Below are 12,348 nucleotides of genomic sequence, written 5' to 3' on the forward strand. Positions count from 1 at the left end.
TGGCCCTGGGGCTTATTCAGATGTGGGTGCGTGTCCCACCCCCACCCGGGGTGCAGGGGCAGCTGGCACCACTACAGGCCCGAGGGTCTCTCCGTGCAGGGGGCTGACAGGTGGCCGTTTATTTTCAGTCTCAAGATGTCCGGGGGGGGGGGGGGGACAGTGCCTGAGGCTCCAGGGGGCGGCGGGCAGCGATGTGAGGCCCCTGCCTTTCCTCGGCCAGGCAGCCCCTGGGGGCACCTGGGCGCACAGGAGGGCAGCTGGCCCTGGGGCCTTGGTCTGAGCAGCGTCCCCGAGGGGTGGAGGGGAGGCAATCAGGGAAGGCTTCCTGGAGGAGGAGAGGGGAAGCTCGGGCTGAGGACGTGGGGGCAGCACCTGCTCTCTCCTGCTGGGGTGACCGGGTGGAGCCACAGAGAATCTGAGGGGGGCCCAGGCAGTGGGTGGGCATCTGGGCCAGCGGGTCAGGGTCACGCCTCCATGTGCTTGTCCATCACGGGCCCTTGGCCTCCAGTGCCCCCCACCCTGGACGCTGAGGAGTCAGGCTGGGGTCCAGCAGAGCTGGACCAGTTTGTCAGCCTCTGGAGGGGCCTGGGGGCGGGGCAGGGGGCTGAGGGCTGGGGGGGGTGGGGGCTGGGCCTGCGCGTGAGCTTTGGGCGGGATGGGCCGGCTGTGCCTGGGGCAGGGGCCCGGCAGGGAAGGGACCCCAGTGCGCCTCAGTCCTGTGCAGCCGGGGTCCCCGCGGCCGAGGGGAGCAGAGCAGCTGTGGGGGGCAGGGCCGGGGTCCGCCTTAGGAGGTGGAGCCGTGGCCGCTGCAGGGAGCCGCAGGGAGCCGGCAGCGCAAGAGGCGTGGCGCTGCCCTGAGGGTCACATAGGCCGGCTTCGCAGAGGGCTACGGCATTCATTATGCGGCCGCCGCCTGCGGAAAACACTCCGAACCTCAGAACGGGGCGTAGTGAGATTCAAGCAGCACCCGCCCCCCCGAAGGGGCCGCAGCCAGCTCACCTGCTGCCCCCCCTCAGCCCCCTCAGCCCCCTCCTCCGGGAAGGCCGCCTGGCTCCCTGGAGAAGCCGCCTGCCCCACCCGCCTGCCTGGTGCTGGGCTCACCCGTCCCTGTCTGCCCCCCCTCCCCCAGGCTGAGGAGGACGTGGAGTCCGGGGAGGACGCTGGAGCCAGCAGACGGAACGGCCGGCTGCTCGTGCACAGCTTCTCCAAGCGCAAGGTCGGGGGTGGGGGGAAGCTGTGGGGGGTCCTCCCTGTCCCTCCTCCAGCCCCAGGGCCCTCGGCCCACCTCCCAGCACTGCCCTCTGCGCTCCTGGCGGCCTCACCCGCTGCAGCTGTTGGGCCCGGACCCCCGGCTGGGGCGGACGGAGCAGGGGCCTCTGTGGCCCTCCCCTGACCCCACTGGCCAGTGCCCCGAGCTCGGGTCACCCTGCCCGGCTGACAGGGCACTGCAGGGGCAGAGCGGGCCCAGCATGACTCCCGCACCCCCCAGGGCCTGACCGCCCTCCCTCCACAGAAAAGGAGCCGCAAGCTGAAGAAGGTGGCCAGCGTGGAGGAGGCGGACGAGGACCTGGACCCACAGGGCAGCCAGAACCGAGGGTCAGGGCCTGCCCCCCAGACCCTCAAAGACAGTGGCCATTGTCCTGGCCACGGCCAAAGCCAGATGTGCCAGCCCTGGAGGGCTCAGGGCGGGCAGAGGGGTGGGCAGGGGGGTGGGCAGGGGGCGGGCAGGGGGCTGGCAGGGGGGCGGGCAGGGGGGTGGGCAGGGGGCGGGCAGGGGGCTGGCAGGGGGGCGGGCAGGAGGGCGGGCAGGGGGGCCGGGGTGTGGCCGGGAGGAAGGCCGGCTGGACGGGCAGGCCCTGCACTTGCTCCAAGAGGGCCAGCCGGGTCACAGGTCAGAGAGGGGTCCTCTGGGGGGCTCCGTGCCGCCCCCCCCTCCCCCGTGTCGCCTCCCAGCGCGTCCGCTGTGTGTCCACGGCACGTCCTGGGCCTGGAACACGGGCCGACGGACGCTGGATGGACGCTCTCCATGAACCCGCCGACCTGGCGGAACCTGGAGCCGCCTCTTGGCCGCGGAGCCCGGCTGGCCTGAGGGGAGGGGCCGGCCCAGGTCCTGACCCCCCGCCCCCCCCCCCCCCCCAGGGCCGCCCGGCAGAGGAAGACCATGCAGCTGTCGCGGGCCCTGTCGGACCTGGTCAAGTACACGAAGTCCGTGGGCTCGCACGACGTGGACACAGAGGGTGAGGGGCGCCGGGCGCGGGGGGCGCGGGGGGGGGGGTGCCGGCTGACCCAGGCGTGACCCCGCCGTGGCGCCCGCAGTGGCGTCCAGCTGGCAGGTGTCGTCCTTCAGCGAGACGAGGGCCCAGCAGGTCCTGCAGCAGAAGCCGGCGCAGTACCTGCGCTTCAACCAGCGCCAGCTGTCCCGCATCTACCCCTCCTCCTACCGCGTGGACTCCAGCAACTACAACCCGCAGCCCTTCTGGAACGCCGGCTGCCAGATGGGTGGGTGCACACAGCTGCCCAGGGCGCGGAGGCCAAGGGGCACTGAGGCCAGGGGGGCGGAGGTCGGGGGCGTGGAGGCGGGGGGGGGAGGTGCAGAGGCCAGAGGGGATGCAGAGGCCAGGGGGTGCGGAGGTCAGGGGGGCATAGAGGTTGAGGGGCACAGAGGTTGAGGGGCACAGAGGTTGGGGGGGCGGGAGGTCTGGGGGGCATGGAGGTCAGGGGGGCATGGAGGTAGGGGGGGCACGAAGGTTGGGGGGCACAGAGGTCAGGGGGCACGGAAGTTGGGGGGCACAGAGGTTGGGGGGCGGGAGGTTGGGGGGCACAGAGGTCAGGGGGCACGGAAGTTGGGGGGCACAGAGGTTGGGGGGGCGGGAGGTTGGGGGGCACAGAGGCCAGAAGGGGTACGGTCTGTGCTCTGAGCGCCTCTGCTTGCTTTTCTTGCGGCTCTGGACCTGCCCAGTGTCCTGCCAACTTCACCCGCCTGGCGCGGGGCTGGGGTCCTCGTCCTCGGGCGCCTGAGGGCTGGGGGGGCCGTCTGCCTGGACGGACGCATGGCCCTGGCTGTGCGCACCTGTGAGCCCCAGGGCCCCGCTGTGTCAGCGGCCGCCGGGCTCCTGGGCACCGTGCAGGGTGGCGGGAGGTCACGGCCGGGCACAGACCCCCTCTCGTCCTGGCCTGCAGTTGCCCTGAACTACCAGTCGGAGGGGCGGATGCTGCAGCTGAACCGCGCCAAGTTCAGCGCCAACGGCAACTGCGGCTACGTGCTCAAGCCCCAGTGCATGTGCCAGGGTGAGGGGCACGGGGCCCCGGGGTGAGGGACACGGGACCCCGGGGTGAGGGACACGGGGCCCAGGGTGAGGGACACGGGACCCGGGGTGAGGGACACGGGGCCCGGGGTGAGGGGCACGGGGCCCCGGGGTGAGGGACACGGGGACCCCGGGGTGAGGGGCACGGGGCCCCGGGGTGAGGGACACGGGGCCCGGGGTGAGGGACACGGGGCCCGGGGTGAGGGACACGGGACCCGGGGTGAGGGACACGGGGCCCGGGGTGAGGGACACGGGACCCCGGGGTGAGGGGCACGGGGCCCCGGGGTGAGGGGCACGGGACCCGGGGTGAGGGACACGGGACCCCAGGGTGAGGGACACGGGACCCCGGGGTGAGGGACACGGGACGCAGGGTGAGGGGCACGGGGCCCCGGGGTGAGGGGCACGGGGCCCCGGGGTGAGGGGCACGGGACCCGGGGTGAGGGACACGGGACCCCAGGGTGAGGGACACGGGACCCCGGGGTGAGGGACACGGGACCCGGGGTGAGGGACACGGGACCCGGGGTGAGGGACACGGGACCCGGGGTGAGGGACACGGGACCCGGGGTGAGGGACACGGGGCCCGGGGTGAGGGACACGGGACCCGGGGTGAGGGACACGGGACCCGGGGTGAGGGACACGGGGCCCGGGGTGAGGGACACGGGACCCGGGGTGAGGGACACGGGGACCCCGGGGTGAGGGACACGGGACCCGGGGTGAGGGACACGGGGCCCGGGGTGAGGGACACGGGACCCGGGGTGAGGGACACGGGACCCGGGGTGAGGGACACGGGGCCCGGGGTGAGGGACACGGGACCCGGGGTGAGGGACACGGGGCCCGGGGTGAGGGACACGGGACCCCAGGGTGAGGGGCACGGGGCCCGGGGTGAGGGACACGGGGCCCGGGGTGAGGGACACGGGACCCCAGGGTGAGGGGCACGGGGCCCGGGGTGAGGGACACGGGGCCCGGGGTGAGGGACACGGGGCCCCGGGGTGAGGGACACGGGACCCCGTGGTGAGGGACACAGGGCCCCGGGGTGAGGGACACGGGACCCCGTGGTGAGGGGCACAGGGCGCAGGGTGAGGGACACGGGACCCAGGGTGAGGGACACGGGACCCAGGGTGAGGGGCACGGGGCCCGGGGTGAGGGACACGGGGCCCAGGGTGAGGGACACGGGGCCCGGGGTGAGGGACACGGGACCCCGTGGTGAGGGGCACAGGGCGCAGGGTGAGGGACACGGGACCCAGGGTGAGGGACACGGGACCCAGGGCGGGCGGGGCTGCACGGCAGGGGTCCCGCTGGCACCTGCGCCCTGGCCTTCGCAGGATCCTCCCTCCTCCTCCGACACCTGGGTTTTCTCCCGGCCTCCTGCCCCCTCCCCCCAGGCATCTTCAACCCCAACTCCGAGGACCCCCTGCCCGGGCAGCTCAAGAAGCAGCTGGTGCTTCGGATCATCAGCGGGCAGCAGCTCCCCAAGCCGCGCGACTCGATGCTGGGGGACCGCGGGGAGGTAGGAGGGCGCGGGGCGCGCGGGGCGGAGGCGAGCCCGGCCGGCCGGCCCGGCGTCACCCTGTCCTCCGCGCAGATCATCGACCCCTTCGTGGAGGTGGAGGTCATCGGGCTCCCGGTGGACTGCAGCAAGGAGCAGACCCGCGTGGTGGACGACAACGGTGAGGGCGCGCCGGCCCCCAGGGTTGCTCCCCTCAGCCAGCGACCCCGTCCGGGAGGAGGCTGTGGGCCCCGGGGGCCTCCGGGCTGGAGCTGGGGCGGAGGTGACACCTCCTCCTGGTGGCCTCCAGGGTTCAACCCCATGTGGGAGGAGACCCTGGTGTTCGTGGTGCACATGCCCGACATCGCCCTGGTGCGCTTCCTCGTCTGGGACCACGACCCCATCGGGCGCGACTTCATCGGCCAGAGGACGCTGGCCTTCAGCAGCATGATGCCAGGTGCCAGGGTGCCAGCAGGGGAGGGGAGGGCAGAGCCCCGGCCCACGTCCCACAGAGACCAGTCCCTGCAGCCGCTGAGGGACCAGGGCCGGGTGGGGCTCAGCTTCCCCTGGGAGTTGGCTTCGGCCCCGGGTGGGCCCGGGGACCCAGTGGGAGCTGTGGGAAAGGCCACGGGTACTTTGTGGACAGGGTCGGGAGGGGCGCTCAGGCTGGGGACCCCCCCCCCCCAGGAGGAGGAAGAGGTCCCTGTGGGCGGGCCACTCCAGGACCGGGCTGTGGGTTGTAGTAGGACCCCGGGGCGTGGAGTGGAGTGGGGGCGGGGCGAGCCTGACGCGCCCGTTGCAGGCTATCGGCACGTGTACCTGGAGGGCATGGAGGAGGCCTCCATCTTTGTCCACGTGGCCATCAGTGACGTCAGTGGTAAGGTGAGTCCTACCCGCAGGGCCGCCCGCGCACCCCAGCAGGGACCCGGCCCTGAGGTCGAGGGGTGACCCTGCGGGCCCGTTTCTCCACCCGTGACGGGTGATGAGGGCACCTGAGCTGCGGGCCCGGCGGCCACGGCACCAGCAGGTGGACGTCCTGGCCCTCCGAGGGCCCCGCCACCCCTCCCCCTCCGTCTGTCTCCTGAGCCCCCTCCCGCTCAGGGTCCCGGCTCTTCACCCTCAGAAGGCGCGGCCCGGCTCTGCCCCCCCCCCCCCCCCCCCAGCCCCCCGCAGCACCCGCCTCTGCTGGGACGGCTCTGGCTTCACTTTCCCAGTCATCAGGGTTCAGGGGTCCCAGGGCCGGGGTCAGGGCCGGGCAGCCCCAGCACTAACCGTCTCTCTCCCGCCACGCTCCACGGCCTCCCAGCGCTCGGCCGTCTGTCGTCCGTCCGTCCGTCCGTCCGTCCGTCTGTCTGTCGTGTGTCGCGGGCCCCGCGCCCGCTGCCCGTGCCTCACCGCCGCTCTGTCTCGGTCTTGCAGTGCCACTGCTCCCTAGGCCCCGCCCGCCTTAGGTGCACAGCCCCTTAGGGGCTCACAGGTACCCGGTCCCACCCGCATGCTCGGGCGGCCATCAGCACCCGTGACTCCTGGCAGCCTGTGGGGACGCCCGCTCATGGGACGCGGATCGTGGCGGGGTCTGGTTCCGGGTCCCTCGGGCCATCGTCAGCCACTGAGCACCTTTAGAAGCAGGTCCAGGACTGGCCAGGCCCCCCGTGGGCCCCGCCGCCTCGCCCGCGTCCCGTCACGCTGCGAGCTCTCCCCGCGCCCGCGCCCGCCCTCCCCTCTCTGCACCCCTCGTGTGTCCCCCGTGTGCTCCTGACTCCCAGTGCCGGGTGGAGGGGTCCCCGGGACCAGGGGCTCCGAGCTCGAGTCCTGGACCTTCTTCTAAATGGCTTCGCAGCCAGCGTGGGCCCGTCGCTCTGCCTTTGGGACCTTGAACCCGGAAGCTGATTCAAGTGCTGGCCACACGCCTCTGCCCGGAGGGGCCCCGCGTCCTGGGTCTCTGCATGGGAGGACCCCCCGGCCCGGCCGCTGTGCCCTCGAGCTGCAGCTGCTGGCTTCGCTGGCACTGGCCCGCCGGTCCCGGGGACCCCGCTGCCCTCCGTGGTCCAGGGGCCCCGAGCTGGCGTGAGCCCTGCCCTTGGGCCACGTGAGGAGGGGGCGGGGTGAGGCTGGGAACGGACGGGTGGGCAGGGGCATGGAGGGCAGACCTGGCCTGCACCTGGCTGTGCTTGCTTCTCGGCCGGCAGTGCCCGGCGGGGCCCAGTGAGCTGGGCCGGGCCTACTTCACCTGGTTCTCAGCCCGTCTTCTCTCCACACCAGCACCGCCCTGTGGGCACCCACCTGCCAGTCAGGGGTCCGGGGGCCTAGGGCAGGTGCACAGCGAGGTGGCACAGGGTCCGGGTTCCGAGGCCCTTGCTTGGGAGAGCCCTGGGGGTCCTGTCTGCCCTCCGACCTGCAGACCCCACCAGCTCCTGCTGGCTCCACCCGTGCAGACCTGGTCAGCGCTGAGCCACAGCAGCCTCTGTCCCTGGGAGAGGCTCCCGGAGACCCTTCTCCCTGCACAGCCCTGAGCGGCCCCATCCTGGCGTGCCTACGGTGCCCTCCGAGGGCTGACCCTCCGCCTGCCCGAGTGCTGCTGGGCTGGGCTGGGCGGGCGGGGCCGTCCCTGCCCCAGGGCCTGGCTGCCGGCTACGTGGGCTCCTTCTCTTGCAGGTCAAGCAGGCTCTGGGCCTAAAAGGTCTGTTCCTCCGAGGCCCGAAGCCCGGCTCGCTGGACAGTCATGCTGCTGGGCGGCCCGTGCCCCGGCCCTCCGTCAGCCAGCGGCTCCTGCGGCGCACGGCCAGCGCCCCCGCCAAGAGCCAGAAGCCCGGCCACAAGGCCTTCCCTGAGCTGGTGCTGGGCACGCAGGACGCGGGCTCCGAGGCCCCGGACGTGGCACCCCCCAGCCCCGGCCTGGCCCGCGAGGCCCTGGCCCGGGAGGAGCCCGGAGGCCCCGGCCCCCGAGGTAAGGCGGCGGCGGAGAGGAGCCCTGGGCAGGGGCGGCCGCCGCGTGGCCCCGAGGGCCCCGGGCCCGCCGGAATGGCCGCCTCCTGCATGAAGTGCGTGGTGGGCTCCTGCGCCGGCGAGGACGCCGAGAGCCTGCGGAGAGGGCGGCCCCCCAGCCCGGGGCCCCAGGGCGAGCAGGAGGCCATCGGCCAGCAGCCCCGTGCCCGGGCGGACTTGCTGGGGGCCCCCCGTGCTGTCCCAGGCAGAGGCAGCAGAGGGTCCCCCCCGGGGCCGGGCGGCGGCCCCTCGGTGTCGGGCTCAGGCAGCCCCGGCAGCCCCGAAGGGGCCGCCCGCTGGCCCGAGGGCACCCGCAGGCAGCCGGGGGCCCTGCAGAGGGAGATGAATGCCCTGTTCGTTCAAAAGCTGGAGGAGATTAGGAGTAAATCCCCCATGTTCTCCACCGGTAAGACCGGGCGCCCCCCACACCCCGTGGCGTGCCCCCGCCCCCCATGGCGTGCCCCCCGCCCCCTGTGGCGTGCCCCCCGTCCCCCGTGGCGTGCCTCCGCATGGCCTGGCCGGACCCGCTCGCTGTGCTTCGTGTCCGACTGCCGCCCGTGTGCTCCGCACCGCATTCCCCTTGCTCCGATGGCTTCCCCTGTGCCCCAGCCCCCACTCCTGCCTGACCCAGCCTGACCCCCAGGCTTCTTGCTCTTGGGGGCCCCCGTCCATCCCCGAGGGCCCAGGGGAGGGAGAGCAGGTCCAGCCCCAGCGCCCTCACCCCGCAGTGTCCCCTGGGCAGGGACTGAAGCCAGGCTGTGCCCCTGCCGGTCCCCTCCCTGGCCTGGCTGCTCCTGACGGCTTTCCTAGGACTTGGGCAGCGTCCAGCCACACCCGCCCCGGCCTCCCTCCAGGGCCAGGCTGAGGCGTCCTGCCCCTGCCCCTGCCCCCAGTCCTCCGGGAGCGGGCCCCGATGCCCCCGACTCCTGGCCGGGGCTCCGAGCGCCGCCGGGGCCCACGTCGCAGCTTCCACGTGCACCCGGCCCTGAGGGGCATTCACGGCCTGGACGGCGAGCGGCCTTCTCTGAGCCCCGCCCGCCGGCTGGCGACAGCACCTCACCGTGGGGGGCGGATCACGGGCTGGGGAGGGGGAAGCTGAGCTGTCCTGCTCCCTCCCTGCACCCCGCCCTGCTGTCCCTCTGCCCACTGGCCAGCCCCGCTCCCACGCTGACCACCCTATTCTTTCTGTCCCCACGCGGCCTCCGTAGTTAGGAACTGAGCGCAGCCAAGTGCCAGGTAATGGGGCAGCCCCCGTGTGCGGCCTGTGTGCCCTGTGCGGCCCCGTGTGCCCTGTGCGGCCCGTGTGCCCTGTGCGGCCCCGTGTGCCCTGTGCGGCCCCGTGTGCCCTGTGCGGCCCGTGTGCCCTGTATGGCCCCCGTGTGCCCTGTGCGGCCCCGTGTGCCCTGTGTGGCCCCCGTGTGCCCTGTGCGGCCCCCGTGTGCCCTGTACAGCCCGTGTGCCCTGTACGGCCCCAGTGTGCCCTGTGCAGCCCCCGTGTGCCCTGTACAGCCCGTGTGCCCTGTGTGGCCCCCGTGTGCCCTGTGCGGCCCCGTGTGCCCTGTGCGGCCCGTGTGCCCTGTACGGCCCCCGTGTGCCCTGTGCGGCCTGTGTGCCCTGTGCGGCCCCGTGTGCCCTGTGCGGCCCGTGTGCCCTGTGCGGCCCCGTGTGCCCTGTGCGGCCCGTGTGCGGCCCCGTGTGCCCTGTGCGGCCCGTGTGCCCTGTATGGCCCCCGTGTGCCCTGTGCGCCCCGTGTGCCCTGTACGGCCCCCGTGTTCCCTGTGCGGCCCCGTGTGCCCTGTGCGGCCCGTGTGCCCTGTGCGGCCCGTGTGCCCTGTACAGCCCCTGTGTGCCCTGTGCGGCCCGTGTGCCCTGTGTGGCCCCCGTGTGCCCTGTACAGCCCCTGTGTGCCCTGTGCGGCCCGTGTGCCCTGTACGGCCCCCGTGTGCCCTGTGCGGCCCCGTGTGCCCTGTATGGCCACCGTGTGCCCTGTGCGGCCCGTGTGCCCTGTATGGCCCCCGTGTGCCCTGTGCGGCCCCCGTGTGCCCTGTGCGGCCCCCGTGTGCCCTGTGCGGCCCGTGTGCCCTGTATGGCCCCCGTGTGCCCTGTGCGGCCCCGTGTGCCCTGTATGGCCACCGTGTGCCCTGTGCGGCCCGTGTGCCCTGTATGGCCCCCGTGTGCCCTGTATGGCCACCGTGTGCCCTGTGCGGCCCGTGTGCCCTGTATGGCCCCCGTGTGCCCTGTGCGGCCCCGTGTGCCCTGTGCGGCCCATGTGCCCTGTGCGGCCCGTGTGCCCTGTATGGCCCCCGTGTGCCCTGTGCGGCCCCGTGTGCCCTGTGTGGCCCCGTGTGCCCTCTGTGGCCCTGTACAGCCCCCGCCTGGAGGGCCCAGCGGCAGCGGAGTGGAGGGCAGGGTGCGGCCGCCGTGTGCCCTGGAGGGGCCTGGTCACTGGGGGCCTGTGGGCATGGGCTGTGCCTGACGCCTCCTCTCTCTCCCCGCAGATCCCCGCCCCTTCTCCATGCAGAGGTCGGTCTCCTCGCTGTGCAGCCTGGAGACCATTGCTGAGGAGCCAGCGCTGGGCCCCGGGCCCCCGCCTCAGCCGGCCACCCTGCCCCGCCCCGCCCAGGGGGGGCCCGGGGGCACCACGGGCCCCGTAGCCACGGCTGAGCGCCCCCCCGGGGAGCCCCTCCGGCTCAGGACCGGGAGCCAGGGGGACACAGAACCGGCCCCGCACAGCCGGCGGCAGGCGTGCCACGGTGGGGGCCCCGGAGGAGCGTGTGAGGGGGCGCCCGGCAGCCAGACGGACAGCAGGGGCCACCCCCGGGCCCTGGGCCATCTGCCCTTGGTCAGGAGGGCCACGAGTGAGGGGCAGGTGCCCTCGGAGCCCCTGGGCGGACGCCGCTCCCTGGCCGGGCCCTCCCCGGCCCTGTACTCGGACGCCACGGCCGGAGACCGGCTCTGGCAGCGGCTGGAGCCCGGCAGCCACCGCGACAGCGTGTCCTCGTCCTCCAGCCTGTCGTCCGGCGACACCGTCATCGACCTCTCGCTGCCGGGCCTGGGCCTGGGCCTGGGGCGGGAGAGCCTCCTGGGGGTCCCGGCCGGACGCCGGCCCCTACGGCCCTGCTCGGCCTCGGCCGCCCGCCTGGACTTCCTGTCGGTGACCAAGAGCAAATCCAACCCCAACCTGCGGGCTGCGGGCCAGTTCCCTGCGGCCCCCGACGAGCTGCGGCCCCGGCCCCTGGCCCCCCGGGCCCCCCGGGGCCGCCTCCCCACGGCCGGCCTCAGGGACGGCCCCGCGTCCACCAAGTCCAAGAGCCTGGGGGACCTGACGGCCGACGACTTCGCCCCCCGCGTCGAGGGCCCGGGCAGAAGCCTGGGCCCCAGCCTGGGCCCGGCCGGGGAGGGGCCGGTGGGGCGGGCGGCGCGGCGGGACCCCCTGACGGAGCAGCTGCTCTGGCTCACGGGCTTCCAGCAGGCGGGGGACATCACCTCGCCCACCAGCCTGGGCCCGGCCGGGGAGGGGGCGGCGGGCGGCCCTGGCTTCCAGCGCCGCTCCTCCCGCAGCCAGAGCCGCGTGCGCGCCATCGCCAGCCGGGCGCGCCAGGCCCAGGAGCGGCAGCAGCGGCTGCAGGGCCCGTGGGGACTCCCCGAGGAGGAGCGGGGGGCCCCTGAGGGCGCCTGCTCTGCGGGCCAAGAGGGCTGCGGGGACGTGCCCGCCCCCAAGGGCGCTGCCGGCATCCTGCTCAGACTGTGACCAGCCCCCGCGCGGGCTCCACCCCTCCCCGCGGCCAGTGCCCAGTGGCCACCAGGCAGCGGCCAGGCAGGGTCCCGTGTTTGCTCAGGACACGGCGCATGCTGGTCCCGGAGCCGTGTGCCCCCTGGCGCCCGCCCTCTCCGGGGGGGGGGGGGGGGAGGCAGCCCCACCCCGGCACCGTTGTCACGGCGTTGTACCGTGTGCAGATATCACATTGAGACAAAGCTTCTCTGACATTAAAATGGCTGAGTCTCCCTGTTTCCCAGGTCTTTGCCGTGTGGATGCGTGTGGGTGTGTGTGGGTGCGTGTGCCCAGCCCGTGAGTGCCCAGCTGCCTGCCCTGGCTTGCTCTGCAGGGTCCCTGCTCTGTGCGGACATTCTAGACGAAATTTCTGAACACGACTCCAACACGCTCCCACTCGCTGTGGGCAGCCCCTGTGGCCTCCGCTAAGTGTCCCGTGTGCAGTGTCCGGAGCAGCGTGACCTCGGCTCCCAGGCTGAGCTGACTGGCTCCCGCCCCGTGCCCCGTGCCCTGGGGCAGCGCAGGCGCCTGACTGCCCAGCAAAGCCACCTGCAGGGCCCAGGGCCCCGGCTTCCGTGGCGGGGCAGTGACCGGGGTCTCAGTGCAAAGGAAAGGAAGGGTGGGCAGAGAGGTGGACACTCAGGGCCCTGGGGGGACAGCCAGGTGACCTTGCCCCCAGGCCCACCCAGCCCTCGTTTCCGGTTCCTCCGGGGTTGGGGGGTGGCAGGCTCCCCGCAATCCTAGGAAACAGGCTGTAGACTCAGCCCTCCCGCCTGGCGCACGCGCACGGCCTTGCAGGT

The 12,348-nt window shown here is 73.9% G+C and overlaps 1 protein-coding gene across 1 annotated transcript in view; it reads left to right on the forward strand.

Annotated features, from left to right (window-relative positions):
- PLCH2 (phospholipase C eta 2) overlaps nucleotides 1-11,781 on the forward strand; it is a 52,880-nt gene extending 41,099 nt beyond the window's left edge. Inside the window, exons 13-23 of the mRNA XM_054720772.1 lie at nucleotides 1,130-1,216; nucleotides 1,514-1,596; nucleotides 2,140-2,237; nucleotides 2,317-2,499; nucleotides 3,181-3,288; nucleotides 4,688-4,812; nucleotides 4,888-4,972; nucleotides 5,102-5,248; nucleotides 5,594-5,673; nucleotides 7,447-7,738; nucleotides 10,275-11,781. Coding sequence (XP_054576747.1) covers nucleotides 1,130-1,216; nucleotides 1,514-1,596; nucleotides 2,140-2,237; nucleotides 2,317-2,499; nucleotides 3,181-3,288; nucleotides 4,688-4,812; nucleotides 4,888-4,972; nucleotides 5,102-5,248; nucleotides 5,594-5,673; nucleotides 7,447-7,738; nucleotides 10,275-11,527 — 2,541 coding nt within the window. The 3' untranslated portion in view covers nucleotides 11,528-11,781. The remainder of the gene's footprint in view (nucleotides 1-1,129; nucleotides 1,217-1,513; nucleotides 1,597-2,139; nucleotides 2,238-2,316; nucleotides 2,500-3,180; nucleotides 3,289-4,687; nucleotides 4,813-4,887; nucleotides 4,973-5,101; nucleotides 5,249-5,593; nucleotides 5,674-7,446; nucleotides 7,739-10,274) is intronic.
- Nucleotides 11,782-12,348: the final 567 nt, after the last annotated feature.

This window comes from Eptesicus fuscus, chromosome 9, assembly GCF_027574615.1.
Source record: "Eptesicus fuscus isolate TK198812 chromosome 9, DD_ASM_mEF_20220401, whole genome shotgun sequence".
Lineage (NCBI taxonomy): Eukaryota > Metazoa > Chordata > Mammalia > Chiroptera > Vespertilionidae > Eptesicus > Eptesicus fuscus.